The sequence below is a fragment of the Falco naumanni genome, chromosome Z (genome assembly GCF_017639655.2).
Source record: "Falco naumanni isolate bFalNau1 chromosome Z, bFalNau1.pat, whole genome shotgun sequence".
In the NCBI taxonomy this organism is placed as follows: domain Eukaryota; kingdom Metazoa; phylum Chordata; class Aves; order Falconiformes; family Falconidae; genus Falco; species Falco naumanni.
This window is the reverse complement of record NC_054080.1, coordinates 9,643,449-9,664,824: the sequence shown is the minus strand read 5'-3', so window position 1 is coordinate 9,664,824 and position 21,376 is coordinate 9,643,449. Positions and strand designations below refer to the sequence as shown.

At 44.3% G+C, this 21,376-nt stretch overlaps 1 protein-coding gene across 3 annotated transcripts; it reads left to right on the top strand.

Annotated features, from left to right (window-relative positions):
• Positions 1-6,044: 6,044 nt before the first annotated feature.
• Positions 6,045-20,937, top strand: PGAP4 (post-GPI attachment to proteins GalNAc transferase 4). Of its 3 annotated transcripts, none has more exons than XM_040579675.1 (2): positions 6,045-6,452; positions 15,159-20,937. In XM_040579675.1, the coding sequence occupies exon 2, from the start codon at positions 15,286-15,288 to the stop codon at positions 16,471-16,473; it is 1,188 nt and encodes a 395-aa protein (XP_040435609.1). In that variant the 5' UTR covers positions 6,045-6,452; positions 15,159-15,285; the 3' UTR covers positions 16,474-20,937. The 3 variants fall into 3 exon arrangements, with proteins under 3 accessions (XP_040435609.1, XP_040435610.1, XP_040435611.1); XM_040579676.1 differs by lacking the exon at positions 6,045-6,452 and adding an exon at positions 6,460-6,932; XM_040579677.1 differs by lacking the exon at positions 6,045-6,452 and adding an exon at positions 11,494-13,462.
• The last annotated feature ends 439 nt before the right edge of the window (positions 20,938-21,376 follow it).

Below are 21,376 nucleotides of genomic sequence, written 5' to 3'. Positions count from 1 at the left end.
TGATCCGGTGCAAATCATGCAGTAATTGGCATTTTCCTTTTCTTAATTACAAACGCTGGGGTGTTCCATGGGCTATGAGATGGTTCATATGACCTGCAGCTAATTGTTCTGCTACCAAATTTCACAGGGCTACAAGTTTTTCATAATCGAGGGGCCACTGATCCACCCAGACCGGCTTTTCCGTTAACCATTTCAAAGCCATATAGGGTCTTTTCACACCCTGCAGCACAGTGACCCCTACTGAAAATCCATAGTTATCTGAACCCCCCACTGTGACAGTCTCTTCCCTGTAAATTTAGAGGGGCCACAGCCACATAAGGTCAAACAGTAGCCTTTTGTCCTTCTGGGTTGGTGATAAGTACTGGTTTCACTGCTATGAGACCGTTGGCGATTCCTCCCAGGCCTGCAACTGCTTGGGTGGTGGAGACTACAGGCCAAGAGGAAGTCTAGTCTCACTGAGAAATAATAGTGACATGTGCACTTGTATCCAATAGTCTAATTACCTTCAGCAACGCTGGTGATGGCTGATCTGTAGACAGTGCACACAGCATTTGTGCCCAACTGTCAGACAGTGTTTGCATCCAAAACACTTGCGGTTGTCCAGTGGATCCAAACCCTCCAGTGCCCCGGGTGACCTTTCAGTCCTAGGAACATAACTCATGAAAGGTACAAGTTGAGCAATATGAGTGCCTTTCTCTGCCATAACAGGTGGAGTGGGTGTTGAGACCATAGCATAGATTTGTCCCTCACAGTGAGCATCAATGACTCCTGCATGTACCATAAATCCTTGTACAGTAGCACTTGACTGTCCAATTAATAATGCACTTAGTCCTTTCCCAATAGGTCCCCAAGCATCCAAGGGGACTTTACGTACCCTGTGCATTGTTATGTGCATATTATATGCATGTTGGCAGCAGATACATCCATGCCAGCTGATCCCCTGGTTTTCCCAGATAACCGGTCATGAAGGCACGTGTTTGAGGATAGCTGAGAAATGGATTGTTTGCTGATGTGGCAGGCACTTGTGTCTGCGCACGCCCCCTCCTGCTTTTCTTTCTGTTTCCCTGTGGCAAGGGCTGACCATTTAAGTGAAATTTAGACCGACACTGCTTTGCAAAATGACTGTTTTTTTCCACATTTATGACATGTAACCACTGCTGCTCCTGCCGCTGCAGCCATGACACCCTTTTTACTTTTATTAGAACATGCTACTTTAATGTGCCCACACTGGCCGCAACTAAAGCATTTCTGGTCTTTTGTTTTCAAAGCAGCCATGGCCGTGTCCAGGGCCACCATTTTATGCTCTACAGATCCCACTCTGGCACAAGCCTGTATCATCGTGTCCAGGGTGGAGTCCCCTGGCAACGCCTCAATAATTTTTTGGCAATTGGCATTTGCACTGTCTCTCGCAAACTGAGTTACTAACATAGTTCTTAAATTCCCGTCAAATACTTGTCTTTCCACTGCAGCTTGCAACTTTTTGAAACTGCAGAAACGGTTCTCTAGCTCCCTGTCGAATCGTGGTATATTTGGCTTTAGGTTCAGCTAATTCAGCTGCTCATATTAGTGCTTCAATACCCACAGCCTTAACCTGTGCTAAAAGCAACAGATGCCACTGTGCCTGATGTTGTGGATTAGAAAATGTTCTGTTCCTGTTAGCATATCCAAACCTTTACCAAAGTGCACATCATCTTGCGGAAACTGTAAATTTTTAAGTGCTTGGGCATCAGCCTTCTGCGACCACATCATTTTAAAAAAGCACATTGCTCTGGTTGAAACATTATCTGCATTAACATAGCAATATCATAAGGTGTCATTTCTTCCATAGTTAATAGTCTAATTAATTGCATAGTCGCTGGAGAATTTGGACCATATTGTGCCACACATTTTTGCAAATCTTGGATTACCTTCCATGAATACATTTTGTGCTCATCCATTATCCCTTGCACTGGGTCCCCCCTCACAATGGGAAATGCCATTGCCATAGAAGGATCAGCAGTGGGCTCTGACATTGGGGTGTCTGTCGCCTCAGATAAATCCCAATTCCCTTCCTGCGAAGCCCATGCTTTTACCTTCTGCCAAAAAGATAGAGGATTATGTGGACAAACAGTAATATGTGCAGGAGGCAAATCCCATGACTGCAACGTCTTTCTACAAGAGGGACCCCCAAGAGGTTTCTCCGATTGTTGTTCCACTTTCTGGCCGTGCTCATTCTTTTTCTCCCCACCCCTATTCATCAGATTATCCCAACCATCATGTCCTTCATCTAGGAGTGGGGGATACTTAATTTTTCCTTCATCTGAAGGAGGAGATGGTGGAGCCGATGGCTCAGCTGGAGCTCAATTGTTGATGTCAACTGAGAGCACTGGTTCCAGCTCACTTAACAGCTCTGCAGGTGTTTTATAAGTTCTATCACGAGCTTCCAAAGAGCATTTTGTGTACATCTCATCATAGAGTCCTTCCAAAGCTTCACCGTCCTTTGTGGCTCATGGGTTTTAGGGTATACTCTGGAATCAACAGTCTTTTCTCCTTTTGACATTACATTCCCCATTGTCTCCTTAGTGTCCATAATTTGTACATTCCCCTGAGTCTGTTCCTCTGAAGGAAGTGGCACGGGGAGCACAAAACTTTGCGTGGTATTAGAAGCAGAGGCAGTGCTCTCTGCCTGATCTCACTGTGCTTTGAAGTCCTTCAGAGTTTCATACAGCAGATGCCACATCGTTAAAAGTGCTGCAGCTCTTTGCCCCCCAGTGTGGCACAGTCAAACAATTTATCGCCTAACTCTTTCCAAACAGAAACACTAAAAGAAGTTACGGTATTTGCCCCATATCCTTGTTCTTTACTTCATAGGAGCATTTTTTGCAATAACTCCTCCAACTTAACTCCTCATTTTTGCAAAATCATTCTGCACATAGCAATGATCGTAGTCTCTTCCTTACTAAATGAAGTACCCATGTTCCCAGTAGCTCACCTTGTCCAGGTGTCCCTTCCAAAGCCGGCTCCAGCAGCTCTGCCCGCTGCTCTGCTGTGCAGGGCTCCGTCCCCGCGGTCCACCCGCCGCCTGTGCAGTGCCATTGCTGTGATCATGTCTGGGTCACCAGGTGACACTGCTGAGGCGGACACGCCACACAAGGAATTGTGCACAAAAGCCAAAAGACCAAAAGGTCGTTTGTTGTTCTCGCAAGCCTTTTTATATCTTTCTTAAGAATGTGTATCCATACATGATTGGTTCACTCAAAGACCACTAGTTCATGACTGGATGACCTTTTCTTTGCTATATCTTTGATACACTTCTTCTACTTGTGCATCTAGCAGTTCCTTAATCTTAACTCGGCTCTTCCCAGGACATTCCAGACTCCTCATGGATACACGGGTATCTGCTGAAGGTTAATGTTAAGCTTGCATTCCGATCCCTTGGACCAGCCGAGGTTTCCCACAGATAATCGGTATATGTAGCTCAAAATTAATCCTCACACCCTTGCTTTTTTGTGAAAGCATGAAGCTGTAAGACTGCTGGGTGGGAGGGAAGCTAAGGAATCGGGAGGAGGCAAGGAATGTCAGACAGGAGCTAAGGATATTTTGACAGTAATGAATAAGGCACAAATGACAACTTTGCAGAAACCAGGCTTCTCAATTCAGCAGCCCCTAGGACTATGAATTTCTGCTCTGCGGCTTTCCATATTGTGTAAGCATCTAAACATCACCCGCCTACCTTGTCCTGCTTCTAACACTCATGTTCATGAAAAGCAGGAGCTGTACCTGATCTCGAGCGAAGCAAAAGAAAACATTACCTCCATTCCCTTGCACAATGCTCAGTGCTGTGGGAGCTGTGTTCAGTGGATGGCAGAGGGGAAGGCTGCTTTGGCAGCAGGAAATACTCGGATCTGAATGGCTGACCTGAACCTCCCCTACTTAGATATGATTCTCACCACAGGGTTTTTTCTGATTATAAAGTATTGTACTGTTACTGTACAGGCTGAATAACTTCAGAAGTAACTATTTCTTCTGAGCATTTCAGGTTGCAGTTAGGTTACTGCATGAGTGGTGGTGTGCCCACATGTTCATCCCTGCTTTCTAGACCCCTCCCTGCTTGCTGACATAGTCATCTGGTGTGGAGAACTGAGAAGATGAAGTAAGCCAGCTAAGAAATAATCCATCATATGAAAACGTTTATTTTTCAGCCAGATCCATCTCCCTTATGCTGGCACACAGTGGAAGACAGCACTGTGATAAGAACGAGTAGTCAGGGATGACAGACTGTTTAAACTCTGCCATGGCCCCAAAATCACTTGTGACTTTTCTCAGTCTTTCAGGTTTAACAGAAGCTGTTCTAGAAGTAAGTGTTTAAGGAGGAAAGTCAAGTGTTCCCTGAAAAGCAGGCGTGTAAGCTACATGGGAGCAGAGAAAACTGTGCAGAAAGGCTGCTCACAAAATTAGTTACCTAAATATCAGTTCCTGAAGAAAAGGCCTTCTGGTCCATTCCTGTTAATTTATTACCACCAAATTGTTCTGCTGGCTGAAACCCCATCTGGAAGGCAATAATACTGGATGCAATGTGACATGTGTTTCTGCTGATGTCTCAGTAGTCACTCTCCCACGCACATGCTGACAGAGAAGCGGAAAAAAACCCAGTTTGTTTCTCACAAATTCTGCAACTCTGATCCTGAGAAGAACATGCTAATGGACCTCCCAAGAATCTATAATCTCTTTCCCACCTTGTATCCTCTTATATACCCTTTTGCCTTTGTTCTATTCCAGGATCTATTGTGCTTCCAGTGCATCAGTGTTTGCAGGCATGAGAGCATTTAAGTGGAAGGTCAATTATGAATCACTGTCATTAAAAACTGGTAGAAAAAGAAGTGGTCAGCAAAGAGGGATTTTGGAAAGGAAGTCACCTGAGAAACTTCTACTGAATGTTATTTTCAAGAGTAAGTAACATGCATCTAGCTAAGCCTGTGGACTTTCCAGCATGCCTCTTCTTCTGCTGGGAGAGCAAGTCACTCAAGGAACCCAAATGTAGTGCTTGACTATGTTATCGTTATGAGCATTACCGTTCCTCTGGGGTTTTCTCCCCTTTATCCATGTTGTCTTTGCAATAAGCCTCAGCTGAGGGATAGCTTTTCCCAGTTGTAAGAAGTAAGGACCACAGACATGCATAACTGAGTTCCTTTGTTCATAATGCTTATTAGAGGGAATAATACAATTTTGTATGTTAAAACTAAAAACATGTAACATGCTACAAGCTTCTGTTTATAGGACTGAGCTCTAGCAAAATTCTAGCTGTGCCGAACAGAACATGGTGGTTTACTGAAACAGCATAAGGGATTTTTTTCTTTTTTAATTGTTTTTTTTTCCCCCAAATTTTTCCTAAAAGAGAGGTCAGAGCCTGAAAATAATTTACCTGAAATACATACACTTTTTCTAGAGCTGCATGCTGAGAACTAAGTAGTTCTTACAATGAAAGACAGAAGACTTCCTCTGAAGCGTGTTTCAGATAACTGTAGTTAGAAACAATTTATATAATGAAGTATTATTGTATCAGGGCCAAAAAGTACATGTGCGGAAGAACACGGAAATGGAAGACAGAGAAAAGGAGGAGGGGAAATGAACACAGGTCAGAGGTACTCTTGGGTCAGTTTGATGGTATTTTTGGACCCTGAACAGGCTGATACATATTTTGGTGTAGCTGATGAACCTCCCCACTTCAATGATTACATCTGTAATGAACTAATTACAGATTAATACAGTGAAAGCTTAGCATTTTTACATAGCATGCGTGACATGTACGTTAAACATTCTGCCGGCCACTCTGAAGCACTGACTTTCCACTTGAGTACGTAGGGAGCAATCTTTTTCTCCATGCAGTAAGGCGTCTTGATTTGGACAGCTGATGAACAGCTGAAACGGAATGCAGAGCTGCAGCCCAGAAACTGCACCGGCTACCGACAAGGGAGGGATGGGAGCCACGCAGAAAGCAAGCCGGGGCAGTGCCGCAAAGGCGTGGCCATGGGAGCCGATAAATACACCTGACACATGCGTGGAGTACACTTTGAAATCCTGGCTCGGTAAAGGCTTTGGGAGCTTTCTGCAGCTGTAAAGGACCACCGGGCTCTGCAGCACAGCCGTGGCTGGCGTTTCACCAGTCCTGATGAAAATTCGGGAACCACAGAGCTGGAATAAGGGGCTCCGGCTGCACTGCGGACTCTGCCCCGAGATGGGAGTCCTTCTGGAGCGCGAACAATTCTCCTGCTTCCTAACTTGTTTTCACAGACCTCACCCCTCTCTGGTTCTCGGTTTCCCACTCCTGACAGCTCCCCTTCCCCTCCTTCCGAGCATCTCCGTGCCGGCGTAGTCACATGTTTAGGCTTTTATGCCTTTAATCCCACCCTCACTGCCCGAGAGGGAGGAGAAAAATTTGCTGGAGAGAAGTGAGCAGCAGGCAGAGCGGCAAGGTAAAGCAGAAAGCGGAGCTGCATGGAGCACCCCCGGCCCCAACCGCCGGCGGCCGTGGGGACCCGCGGTGCCGCCGGCGCTGCCCGGCTGCGGGGCGCTCCGGGGTGCCGAGGGGGCGGGAAATCCGCGCGTGGCGGGGCTGTCCCGGGCGGGCTGTGCGCCCTTCCCTGCGGAGGGGGGGCACCCTGACCCGGCGGGAGGGGGCTGCTGGCGTTTCTGCCTCGCCTGCCGTGCGGGGCGGTGGGCGAGGGGAGGCACCGGGGCACTGGCGGCGAGGAAGGGCATGTGTTCCGGGAGCCAGCGGGGCTTGGCGGCCGTGGCTGAGGCACCCGAGCGAGGAGGGAAGCGGAAAGCCTGCAGGGAACAGGAAAGTGTTCTGTGTGCCTGCTCTGAGGATGTGACCGTACATGGTGACAAGCAGAAAAGAGGGTGGCCAGAGCCTGGCTGGGCCGAAGGGAACGGCCCCTCCGTTAGGGGAGGTGAGTGGAACTCTTAAGGAAACAAAAAGAAACCCCAGCCAGCTCCTGCTTTGTGCTTGATGCCACCCAGAGGAGTCCCTGGCCAGAATTTCTGTGGTCAGAACTCTGAGAGCTGGACACGCTGAAATAACACCAGTGTGTCGGCTGCTCTGCAAGGAGGGCAGGGGTCGAGGAGGATCAGCTTTGCATATCTAACGCCCTCTCCTCTCTGACCATCATCACTAAGGTAACTGCTGTTAATCCCAGTGCTTGAAGGGTCACCTTGTGCTACCTGGCAGCTCTCCCAAAGGGAGAGAGGAGCACAAAATCGTTGTCTGTGTAGGAAATTTGCAGCTGTGCTGATGGTGCAGTAAAATATGAAACTATACCGGCGTGCGCTGCAGGTTCATAGGCCGGCCTGTTCTCGTACAGGCACTGAGAAAATAATTTTATGTGCAACCAGTGGGCTGCCATAAAGGCACACCAGGTTCGGCATGCATTTGCAAGCACAAACCCCAGGAGGAATACACTCCTACACATGTGAAATCTGCTGCTTTCTTGTTCGTCCAACAAGGGCAATACTAATTATATAACAGACTATTTTCAGCGACAGTATTTATCCCATTTTCTTCCCTTGGGGCTCAAAGAGATCACCAGCATCCCCCAGAACCAGGACATCCCATTTACTGTGCCTTTCTATGCAGGATAAATAGTCCATTTCATATGTTGCAGGCAAGGGAGACTCTGTATTCCTCAGACACAAGTGGTGAATACAGAGAAAAAGTCAGTAGTACTATTTAACATGAGTAGACAGTGTCTCTTAAAAGAGGTATGCTGTTCATCAATATGGCTAAACATCTTTTCTTTTGCGCAGCAGTTAGAGTCATGATATTCTGGTTATTGTCTGGTATAGGTCTCGATTTTTATTGTTACATAAACCTATCCCAACAGGAAGCTTACAGCCTTATCATCAGAGGCCTTTGGTCACAAAAATAGTATCTTACTTCCTTATTAATGTGTATTATTCTTTGCAGTCAAAAATGAACAACAGTAAAGCTGCAACATTTTCTGTGTTAGCAGCCATCATGACACTTCTTCCCTTTTATTCCTCTATCCCGCCATTCATACACCCACACCCCCTGCTCTGTTGTCACAGGTGAAGTATTAAAAGAAGTCAGTCATCACTGTGGGGTTAACTAAAATATTTTATTAATTATTAAACGATTATCAAATGGTAATAATTATAAAGATTAAACAGTAATTGAATTATAATTAAGCAGTGATTTAACAATGAATTAACAATAATTGAAAATTAAGCTGGCATGAAATGGTAATTGAACGACAATCTAATTGATGATTTCAACAATGATTTAAATGATGATTAGATGACAGTCAAACAGCCTGCTACTTACTACACTTCTAAGACTTAAGCTATAGCTGGATATATAATTATCACTAGCATACAATATACTCTTAGGCCTAATATGAAATGTGCTTACCTCACTATAGATATCAGATGCTGGGTAAGCGGTCTCTCGGCCTTGAGGAGTAAACTTCAGAGGCATTCCTGCTCAAGGAGAGACCATCGCCATGAAGCCCACTGCCACACAAGAGAGCTCAGAGTGCTCCAGATACCTGTAGTGTAAAGGATTGACTCGTAGTCAGCCCCCCTTTGGCGCGTGTGCAGGGGTGCAGCTGTAGCAGTTCTAGGTTGCTCTACTTCCAGCCCCGGCTAGCACAGTGCTGTTAGCTCCTCCTAAGGCATGGTCTAGACTCCTTAGTTCCTGAGAAGACAGTGGCCTTGCACAGTTTGCACAGCAGGGCTGGTTTGTGGGTGATGCCTGGATCGAAGTGTTGCTTCACTAAGTTAGAAGGGGTGCACCTGGCACATTCCCAAACCACAGGCACTCGGGGACCTAATTTAATCTGCACATTGCTCTTTCACAGGCTGTGAAATGGCTGGTTTCCTAGCAAGCCCCAAGGGCACAGTTGTGTATAGAGACTGAATAGAAGTGCTAGGACAGAAGAACTATTCCACAGTAGCTACGGTGGGATACTTCACTCCTCCTGCTCTGAAATAGCTCCTTCTGGACAGACTTCTCCAAGACCAAGATTTCGTCTTCCTCATCTGTTCAGATTGCTTTAATTTGAAAAGAGTTGCAATTACTTCAGCATACCACATTTAGTAGCTGTTTTTTGAATAGCTATTCTAAATAATTTGCCTGTGTGGATTACCAGTATGGTTAAACTATAAAAAACCAGGCTGATACATTACCTATCTGGGAAAAACAGATTCCATCCTATCTTTTGTATTTTCAAACTAAGCAACACTAAGGCAGAAACTGCATCTTTCCGTATTTGTGTACTGTGTCTTGCATGCAGGGGCCCTTGTCTTATTTTAGCAAAAGACTGTGACACAGGGAGCTAAAATACAGATTATCTGTAGCATCTCTGATGAGTCAGTGCACATTTAGCTCTGAGATTCCAAGAGCAGACAGCAAAAGGTGATAGCTGGTGCCATTATTAGCAGCAGCTTTGTCTAATACAATTTTCATTTTTTTAACAAATAGGGATTTAATTTTTATACTAAAGCACAAGTGAGCTCAAACCAAAAGCCACATTTAAGACTTTGCAGATCTCTGTGTGAATACACAGCAGTTCTTACACAGATCATTACCAAATTCTCTAAAAATGTGCCCTTTTTTTAACCTCTGGCACAAAAGAAAATGTAAATTCAGACAGATACAGATTGCATAATTAATTTGAAAGCCATGTAGACCTTTGGCATCATCTTCAAATTACAGGTCCTCACAAAACTCCTTACCTTAAGTCTCTGTGTTGAGCTATTAATCTTGCAGAACTCTCTTCTGCAGGCTGCTTTCCACTTCCACTTCATGTGAATACTGACCTTACTGCTTGATAGCAACAGGACGGGGCATTTCTTTCCCATGACATTTCATAGCAGAGAGGCACCCAGGTCAGCAGGTGTTGAAAAATGGGATCCCTTCAGATTTATGTGCCAGAGGAAAATTAATACACAAGAGAAGCAACACAGAACTGGGGAAATAACTGTAATTGGTATATGTTCAGTTCATAGCCTGCTTCACTAGTGGCATAGTTTTACCCTCTTAGTTCAAGGGAAATGGGGGCAGGATCTTCCGGCTGCCACATCCGTGTACCTTGCCTCTTGCTTCCATAGCTTTCAAACTGTTCACTGGATTTCTGTGAACAACCTTTAAAAATTAACTACATTTAAATGAGAAAAGCAGGCCAGCCTATCAGTAAATTTACATGAAGGATGCAGTTCTGCGGTTCCTGTTTTTTCCTAAATGGACAGGGTTACTCCTTCTGTATACATGACATTTCACTTTTCTAATAGTGCTTAAATTCCATCTCCTTGAACAGAAATTTCTGTGTTCATTGACAGGCTCTGAGGAGTGGCAGATCAAAACAAATGGCTGTGCCATTGATGTCTCCATCTTACACCATGTAAGCCCTTCAAAGGGCCAAGTCCAGACCCACTCCACTTCCCCCTCCACTTCTTTTATGCTTCAGGTTATCATTAATCTGTTGGACCATAACAGTGTTGTATGCCTTTAATACATAGACTATAAGAAACAAAAATTAAAAGTTCTAAGAGAACTGAGAAATCAAATGCATACCACCAGCCCTGGTCTTTGCTGTAGCAGGTAGCACTTTAGGTGAAAGTTAAATGAAACAGCCTGGCTTATTGGACATTCATTGTCTGGAAACAACATAATGACAACTTCTTTAAGCAGTGCTTGAAGTAGAAGAGGTAAGATGTATTTGGTACCTGCTAGTAAAATACAAAGAAAGACCAACTACTGAGTTCTTGCCATAAAGACTCTGCTGAATGTTTTTAGAAACACAGCTTTTGCCAGGATGGTTTGTATTTTCTAGGGAGCCCAACTCCCAGTTTGGCATCAAAGTATAATGGTCAGATCTGTGACTGCTTGGCTTCTACTAGACACTGCAGTTTTCAAGGCAAGCCTGAACACATTGCAGAAGTATTATCTGGCACCCGACCTACTAAAAGCTGTCAGAAAACAAGGGGAATTGCGGATGAGAAAAGCTGGCCATCTGGTCCAGTAATAGGGATCAACTCATGGTAGGGAGGTAGGTTTTGAAGCTGAGGATATCTGTACACAACAGTCAGCTGTGTGCATGCATATATGAAACAGGAGGAGATCTATATGGGTCTTTATGACTTTGTGAAGCTTGCATCAGTTTCCTCAGATTCAAGCAGGACTGTTTGCTGGCGCACTAACAGTATCGCAGCCAAGACAAAGCTATTGTCTGTGCCAGAGATGCTTGGTCATGAGGTTGCCGCTTGTTTGCACAATGCTAGGTTGGGGTGTAGGAGTGTTTTTTGCACAAAGGTTTCAAATTGGGATGCCACTATAGAATCAACACACAAGGCAAAACTGCAGATTGTGTGAACATCATTACTGGCTACCATTATTATGGCTGAGGTGGGGACTCTAACAGCTTGCCTTCCCATGACATTTTCCGAGAGCCTGCCTTTGTTTCATGCAGAGATCATGCTATGGCTTCTGACCACGTGACTTAATCCAGCTGTTTTTACGTTGGGAAAGGAATGGCTTTTCCTGTTGACACTGCTAAGAAGTGTAGTTAGACAAAAAGGAATCATTTAATATTGAAATCATGAAGGAATAATTACGGCCTTTTTTCACAGAACAGCAGTAGAAGACAGATGCCCTCTCTTACATTAGCTCTCCAGAAGCCTCCTAAAATTTTGCAGCTTTGAAACATGTAGGAAGCTTTGTTCCTGGAGTGCCTACCTGTAGGAATACCTCTGTGGAGAGGAGTTTGGAGCAGACAGAAAGTGAACTTGCTCCTTTAAAGCACTAGCATAGCAGGCCATATTCTGAACCCTAATGAGGATGTTAATAATTTTTCTACTCTTCTTCAATGTGTGCAGAGGTAACTTTTTCCTGAACAGTGTAATTCAGCCGAATAATTAGGGGACTAATGAATATGGGAACATAAGATTTGGAACCAGATACTTGTGGAAGGAATCTTTGTCATAAGGATCTAAGAAAAGAAACAAGGCAAATATATAGCTTTACATCACCATAGCTTGTAAACACATTTAAGCAATGGCTCAGTTCTACATGGAACATACATAAAAGTGGCCTCCACAGCAAGTATTTATATGGTTGCAAAGTAGTTACTATTCTGAATTAATGCAGGTGGTTTTAAAGTATTATAAATTCCAATTCTGATTCTTGCTTTTCTTAAACTTCCTTGTTCTGTCAGAAGTGCCACTGAAAGAAGAACAAACAAGATTCCCCCCTCCCCCCAAAAAGGGGGAAAAAAGTGAAAGTGACAGTACCAACAGCTTCTAAAACCAGAACAGCTTCTGTGAAGTCAGAACCATCCTAATGGACAGAAAACAGCCTGACAAGAAACTCTGTAAAGATAAGATCAAACTTTATCTCTGTATAAGCAAGATATTTCTATCTCTATGTGGAACTCTTGGGTTCCCAGTGTTACACCCAAGAAGTGGGGAGGAGAGCAGCATCTCTTCTCTTTTTTGGATCCTTCAGCTTGTTTTTGGCATCAACTGGAGCATTCAACCCACTTCAGTATGCTCCTGAGCATTTTTTTTTTTGTCTATCTGGTTATTCCGCTACCCAAGGAAAATAGTCTTTTCCTCTGCAAATAAACTGATAATGGTGTGTCTGTCAGTCAATGTGAGTGCTAACAGCCCAGGCAGCAGAGGAAGATGTGGAAAGAGGCAAAAGTGCCTGTTTGGTGGTGGTTTTCCTTTAGCTGTTCTGAGTTGCAAAATCAGAGTAAGAGCTCTAAGATCTTGAGTTGTTCACTGACGAGGTAATGCCAGGGTGAGTCAGAAACGCATGTGGATGTGAGACTGACCTGCATGGCTGGCCTCCAGTCCGATGTGCTTTTTCAGAGTTTGTGACTTTCTTGTATGAAGCCAGGCGATGCCTCCCCGAGCGGGTGGTGCTTATCTGCACCGCCTTACCTACCCTGCTGCGTGCTAGGAGCGGGGGCACCGGCAGGTGGGGTCCCAGCACAGATTTCCCCGCGGGCAGGGCCGGCTGAGAGCGGCCGGCAGCGGCGAGGTCACGGGCGTCCCCCCGCAGGGGCCTGCGAGGTACCCGCGCATGGTGCCTGTGAGCCTGACCTGGAACACGGGCTGCAGGAGAGCAAAACCCCCGGCAAGCATCCCTTTGATTGTCTCTTGAGGGTGCCGCCCCCACCGCTCAGCTGCTGCTGCGAGGAAGACATGACAGCCGTTTCTCCCTTTTCACTAGACGGCGCCATGAGGGCGGAGGCTTCTTGCTCGGCGGGGGTTATTAACGCTTCAGTGTATATCCCGAGAACTACAGCGCTCACCGCAGGGAAAGTGAGTTTCTTTACTCACCGAGAACTGAACTACCTCTTGGCTTTTCTTCATCTCCTTTTCCCGCTGTGCCCTCGCTTTGGAGGCTGACTTAGCGACGGTGCCAACAATGCGACTCGCATCAAGAGAAGGCTCAAAAGTATGTCATTGTGAGCTATAGAATACGATTCTGCATTGGTGTGTTCCCTTAATGTTTGTAACTGGCTAACAGAAAATAAGAGGGACAGCCCTGGTTTTTAAATGCATTTAAATGCCAGGTCTTTGCATCTGATGGATTTCAGGTCTTCATGTCCTGAATCATCACGGCGTGGATCTGGCAGCTGACATGCAGCTATCACCTTTAAAGCCCTTACAGGGTCCACTGATGCAACACAATGCAGTGTCTGTGAAACAGGATTGCACAATCAGAAGGAAAAAAAAAAAGCTATATGGGAATATGCTGCAGATTCTTATGCCTTGGTGTGTAAATGTGTTGTCTCTATTTAATTATATTAAATCTTTTGAAATCTTGTGGTTTTGTGAATCATAATATAGCACGACACTGATGTCACAGTCTATCCAGGGGTGGTTTGAGTAGTCCCAGAATTAGACCCTGCTCAGTGATGACCCTCTGAGTCATTTGTTATACGTGGTCCATTCTTCTAACAGAAGAAAAGCCACGGCCCTAGTTTCTTTCCATCCACACATCATTGCTTAGGCTGCCTCAGACAGTGCAGATAAGAAAACAAGCATGACATTTTGGTCTGGGAGCACCATTTAATGATCAGAACTTGGTGAAGGCAGGTTAAAAATGGGAGAAACTCCACTGAATGGTGTACAGTCAGGCAGCTGGAGGAGCATGAATAACTCTGTTCATGAAGAGAGGGAATGGAAAATAAAAGGGGTAGTCAAACAGAAGATCAAAAAGGGAAATTACTGGCACAAGAGAATTCATCTGAACAGCCTTATTGCCCTGATTTTGACAGCTTCTGACAGCCAAGCTGTTAGGTGTTCACAGCAGCCCAGAAAAGCAGAACAGAAAAGCCAAATATGGCAAAACCTAATTTTTGTGAAGGTGGATGTTTGCTTAAAGTGTGTGTATACAAAAAAAAAATAAAAATCCAGTTTTAAATTAAAGACAATTTTAAGTTACAAACCTTTAAATTAATGGCTCGATTGCAACTTGTTAATGTTGCTGTGACTGTGTATTTCACAGGGTCTAGAGAGGAGGAGACATCTGAGAGAGACAGACACACACACAGTACACTTAGCATACACATGCCCTTAGTGAAGTAAATTGGTATCTTTGTTATCTTGCTTCACACTGTGGGGAGTAAAGTGGAAAAGCATGCATTTGGAAGTGTGTGAGGAACAGAAGGGAAGCATGTGTCATTCCACAGAGATAAAAGTTTGTCTCAAATATGTGCTAGGCTAGGATATGAGAGGTCTGGCTTTGGTTCTTGGTTATGACCCAGGTCATACTATGTCACTGTGACCAGGTAGTGGTATGTAAGTTCTCTGCCTTTAACAGAAAGAGTTTTGACACATCCTGCATCCATGTTGCCTATTTGTTATGTATTCGAAGCATTAACAAATACAAAAAGTCCTGTCTGGCTAAGTCAGATCAGAGTTTCTACATGCTGAAAAGGCCTTAGGGGCACTTTGCTTGGAAAATTAGTTTGGCTCATATTTCCTTCACCTCACATGACAGTTCTGTGATATACAAGGGACTTCTCAGGAGCCTTTTACTTTGGCTTACTCAGTGATTAGCCCTTAGCTTTCCATTTTCTCAAATCATGGTCGTCCCACCCTGACAGTTCCTATTTGGTTAATAATCTTTTTTTTTTCCTGTCTAGGCTTGGACAAATTATGCAGGTTTGGCAGCAGCTGCCCCACTGATACCTTGCAATCCAGGGAGGATGCACTGGAAGTGAAGGAACAAGGGCATGAGTAGAGCAGGAGTGCCCTCCTTCTGCAGCAGCCATGTTACACCAAGCCTGGCAGCTCTGTGGACGGTGGTGCCGTTGGTCCAGTCCTTTTATCCATCTCTTCACACTGACTGTGGTGACATTTGGTGTGCTTGCACCTTTGATTTGCCACCGGCTCCTCCACTCTTACTTCTATTTGCGGCGCTGGCACCTGAACCCCATGAGCCAGGAGTTCCTGGAGCAGAACCAGCAGGAGGGCCAGGCTGCCCTCCATTACTTTGAGAAGCTGCAGATGCAAAATGCCTCTGAGGCATCTGGCAGTGACACCTTTCAGCCCTTGCTGCTGGTCACCATCATCACTGTGCAGAGGCAGAATGATTTCCACTATGTCTTGCAAGTGGCCTCCCGCTTCCACTACCTCCTCCAGAAATGTGGTGCGCGTTGCCAGAGCCACCGCCTCCTCCTCTGTAATGTGGAGTCAGACCCCAGTAGCCATCAGGATGTCAAGCTGCTGAGCAGCTTCTTTCCTCTGATCAGTCGGGACAAAGCTGGCGAGAAGGCTGACCCCAGAGCGAACCAGTTTGAGAAGGAGAAGCAGGACTATGTCTTCTGCCTTGAGCAGTCACTGCTGGCATACAACCCAGAGTACATCCTTATAGTGGAAGATGATGCTGTGCCAGAGGAGGAGATATTTGCTGTGTTGCAGCATCTCTTGTTGGCCCGGTTTTCCAAACCATACCTCAGAGATGCACTCTACTTCAAGCTTTACCATCCTGAGAGGCTTCAGCGCTACTTCAACCCTGAACCCATGAGAATCCTTGAGTGGCTAGGTCTGGGCATGTTTATGGGGCCTGTGCTGAGCTGGGTGTACTCCTGGGCAACTGGGCGCTCCAGCCTTAGTTGGCCCATTGTCTTGTTCTTTGCTTTGTACAGTATGGCTTTGTCAGAGCTAGTGGGACGGCATTACATGCTGGAGCTGCGCCGGCTGGCCCCCACACTGTATAATATCGTGCCGGTCACGGAGTGCTGCACGCCTGCCATGCTTTTCTCTGCTCCGTCTGCCCACCGTGCCTTAGGTTACCTGAGGGGTCTGCACTGCCGCCAGGGTTTTGCTAAGGATATTGCCCTTTACTCACTGCTGCATACAAAGGGGGAGAATGCCTATGTGGTGGAACCCAACCTGGTCAGGCATGTGGGAATGTATTCCAGCCTTCGGCTAAACAACAACCCAAAACTGCTGTGATCTGTACATGCCTTTCCAGACACAAAGCCCAGAGAACCTGCCACAGAGCAGAGTGTGTACATTCAGACGATGTGCTGCCTGCATGGGGCATCTTGCTTGTACCTCCAGGTGAACAAAGAATATCTTTTAAAAAAAAAAAAAGTATCTTAAAAAATAAACTTATGTACATGCAGACTATATTTAATATATACTTGGAACTAATCACCATGCACCATATGGGAGGGGAGTGGAGGATTCCGGCTGAGGGTATGAACTGTCTACTCTCCTTAATCATTCTTGGGGAAAAGCTCTCACACCAATATAAACAGCTATACTGCCTACTGTCCTTTACATTGTTTACAGAAGTCCTTATCTTAGGGCAATAGGAATCAACACTGGGCAAAGTCAGCATTTCAAATTCAAACTAGCAAGGAGGAAAAGCCCTTATTTTCCCATCCTTACAAAGGTCTGATCTCTGTTTCAAAGCTATGGTTTTGAGCAGACCCTTCAAAAGCAGCAGGGATTTGTGTCAACTCTCCTACATATTTTGCCTAGATCCATTTGTTACTGTCTCCCCCTACAGATCCTATCTATGCCTCCACACTTCCCACTCCATTTTCTTGGAACAGAGGCTCTTAAAAACAAAGCCTCTGCAGTTTTGAAGGTCACCTCTGAAGGTCAATACAGGAAAAGATTAATAGCCCTTGATGTTAAACAGCCAGGTTACACATGCATGTTTTCTTTGATACATTACAGACATTATAAACAACATAGGATGACTGCTGTGTTGGTTGGTATCATCACTAATTGTAGTGGATCCAGGTCATTAGAAGAGGCCTTATCAGTTACTGATTGGACTTAGACATTCAACATGAGTTTACCTTGACTTCTGTCAGCACAGAGGCAAAGGAAAGATTAGATCATGTGCTGCTGTTGTGCAGGATCCTCATTCCATTTTGGAGCTGCAGTTCACAGCTCAGCCTAAGTGGTTCGTTCACTGCTCTTGGCAGCAAGTAAAATACCCGTAAGAAACAAATCTAGCTGTTCATGAAAAACAAGCAGCAATAGCACAATACATCATGGGGCCTCTCCGATACTGACTCATTAACTTAATGTGCTCTGGTTCTTAGACATTTGGGATAGGTTCTTTTACCACAGTTGTGGGCACAGTTAAATATAGAAACATGTAGGTGACAGAGATCTCCAAATCAAAACTGGCACTAAACTGTATGTCTAATGAGAAGCCCACCTAAACTGTAGTGGCCTTTGAATCAAATTCACTTGTATGTGGAGTTGATTGAACTATTTTTGAAACCATATTCCTAACATTTGAATGAACCCAGTACAATATTTTTGTCAAGTTTTGGTCAATGGGGGTTGTTTGGTTTTTTGGTTTTGGTAAAGCAAGAGCTCTACTTTGAATTTTCTTTCCCCCAGTCTCTCGCAGGTGATCTATGCCTTAAGCTCTTAACAAGTCTGGTTACAGATGTGAAAGACATAAAACTCCTGAGAGATGAAACCAAAGAAAGTTGCAAACCTCCAGCTGCCAGTGTGCCATGGGTATCACACAACACAAATGCATAATGCAAGTTAGCTGAGAAATGGCTTCACAACACAGAGTAGTGCTTTGCTTTCTTAGTAGTCAGTTGGGATACTTTTAGAAGACCTTTGAAAATCAGATGCAAGTGAAAATTATGTGTAGATTCCATGTCATTCCAAAGGCAAAGCACCTCTCCCGTCGGAGGACACAGGAAAAGTTGCACAACCAGGACCACAATTTATTCCCAGCTGCTGAAAACCCCAAAGATACTGGAGTGGTCACACAGTGGCAGGTGGGTTTTACCACTCTCAGGCTTTACTATAATATGGTTAGGATGGCAGGATTTGAGCATCATTGTATATTTATTCCACTAAGTGCCAGCTTGTTTATGAATCTTCAGCAGTGAATGTTTCAGCATGGTGTGCTTTCTTTTCACTCTTTTTCTGTCTTCGTACTATACAAATCCAGGGCAATGTCCTGTTCTTTTCATGAGGGTCCATTCATGCTCATTTTTGCAAAGAAAATCTCACAGCAAGGTACAGTAAATGGAACAGGGAAAGGAAAAAGGAGGAAGGAAGAGAAAGAAACCAACTAACTGTATCCAGTTAATAAATGTTTTGATGTGGGAAATGATTTATCCATTTGTCTCAAAGTTATTTTCCTTGTTTGCCGAGTAGTGCTTTATTTGTTGTCCTAGAAGCCCAGGGATGGTCAATAATTTCACTGAGCTTCATAGCTGAAAATTAACATGAATTTGAGGCATCCCTTCTAAACTAGAAGACAATTTTCAGAGTGTAAGAGACAAAACAATTTGACTTGGAAACCAAGCAGTATGCAGAGGGCATAGAACTTGAACCTGCCAGTGAGTGTTTCAGATAAAACTATTCAGAATTAACTCCTTTATGCAAGAAGCAGATTAATGTATTTTTCAGGTTCTTCTGGAATAATTTCCTTAAGTGCCCCATTCCCCTTTAGAACAGAGGTGCTTTTACTGAGTCTGGTGGGGGCTTTCTCAGGTACTTGTTCAGTGCCCACCATGCCAATGTGGCATCTCAGGCAAGTGTTCGTTCTGCTGCCTCTGAACTTTCACAAGTTGATGGATTTTTGTTTCCATTTTCTATGCCACATATTCTATTAGAAATGACAAGTCAGAGGTGTGTACTTCGTCCTTGGAACAGAAAGTGAGGAGGTTACTATGAATTCTTAATTCTTGTTGGATTTTGTTCCACAGTTGGGGCTAAAAATGGAGCTTCAATCACACAAGCCTTTTCCCTCTCTTCTCTACCAGGGGAGCAGAGCTGAGTTGCCATATCTCAGGCTACAGAAGTTCAAGGCCTAGCATCAATTCCTTGAAATGCAGCCTTAAGAGTTTGGTTTTATTCACATTAAAACAAACTTAGTGACTATTTAGAAACAAAACCACGAATTTCTGTGAGTGTTGGTTCATTCCTAGTGGTTTGGAGACTACATTTCAATGCAGCAACTGCTGCTTGAACCAGAAGTTTCAGGGCCAGACAGCAGGACTGAAGGCATTATTGTCCAAGACAATTCAGGGGAAGTTACTCAATTAAACAAAAACTGCCTTTGTTTCCAAGGCATGTCCAATTCTGGCAGATTCTGGCAGAAAGAACAGAAAGCATAAATTGATAGGTCTCTGAGATTAGAAGCCCAAGAGGATTTTCTAACTGCAGTAGGTATCAATGTTGGTGAGAAGGCATTTGAAGAGGGAAGGAAAAAGCCTTCCTCTAGTTGTGAGGAGCTAGACTGGGTATTTCAACAGCAATTTGGCTGGATGCAGGGTGAATTACTTTTTTTCTGAGGATATTTAACAAACTTTCTACCAAATAAACCACCTTTCTATTCAAACTGTTAGTCTCTTCTTTCTGCATGCCACTGTTCATTTCCCTGACTGGCAGATCTATCTCTTTTCTTACTATATTTGACTAAGAGAAAGATAGTTGTGTGTTCATGCATCTGCATGGATATAATGATGTGGCTCCTACAACACTTCAGGTTGAAAAGAACCTTTGAAGGTATCTGGTCCAATTCCCCACTCAAACCATATCTTGCTAGGCCAGGTTGCTCAGGCCCTTCTGCAATCAAGTACTGAGGCATTTTAATAGGGACCTGAGATAAAATCAAGCTCTAAGTGCTGGAATTTAAACTTAGTATACTCTTGTATTGAAAGACTACATGTTTCACCAAAAAAACCCTAATTTTTTGTGATACACAATTGTAGTTACAGAAGCACTGTCAGTTTTTCTCCCAAAGTTAAGAGGGTTTTTGTGTATTTCCACACCAGCTTTATAGATGTATCTGAATTCAGCAGATGGTAGGGCCCAACATGTGGTTCTGAGTAATCTTCACTAAAACATGCATTTGCCAAAAATGCACATGGAATTAGGTACTCCATAGTCTGTGCTTCTTCACTGCATGTGTCTCTGTTGCTAGAGTAACTTCATTTCCACAAACTGTCCTGACAGCTCATGGTTTGAAAGAATGCACCCAATCAGCCAGTTTATTCATGTACCTAAAGACTAAGAGCAGTATCTGTGTCCATTTCCAAGACTTTGTTCTGCATAGCAAGCTATGAATGCCGTATTGCCAGCATTGTAATGACTGGTGATTTTTAAATGTTGGCAGAGAAAAGTGGTGTTATATTTTCTTGCTCTGTTAGTAAGCCTCTGGCCAGCTATGTAGTCTTCAGTGCCAACTTTCTCTTTGAATTTCTGCCATATGGTGTCCAGTGTTTGGGCCAGTAGTGCAGAAACCACATCTACCATGGTCTTTTCAGCAAACTGGTCCACCTCAGACATGTGTTATAGTTTGTATTTTGCAAACTGTATGCCAATGTTAACATGCAGCACCTAAGTGTGCTTTTTTTTGGCTGTATGTGCTGCTTAGATAAACAGGTAATAAATAGTTAAGTGTCTCCCATTATAGCAGCCAGTTGTTTGCTTATTTGCTTTTTTAAAAACAAAATGTCAACAGAAGAGCCGAGAGACCAGTGTCATTACTGCATTTATCTTCATGTCCTCTTACAGCTGTTTTGTACGGCCCAGAAATGTTGCCACTGGCAGCCTGATTAAAAGTTGTATCCCTGTTTTCTATGCCCACTGTTTATGAAATTGCTATGAAAAAACTGGCATTTGATAACAGTAATGTTATGTGCTTGCCTGTTTTTCACTCCAAGCCAATAGTGTTTGTTGCAATTCAACTTTCAAATGCAAAGAACGAAGAGCAAGCAAACCACCTCTGTTCAATCCTCTCACTGCTCTTTCTGGGCCTGAGTCTGCTCAGCCCAACACCCTCCATACCCTCCCTGATGTACATGTCTGCAGACACTGCTGTAAGGCCAGTAATACAAGTGATTTCTTTCAGTGG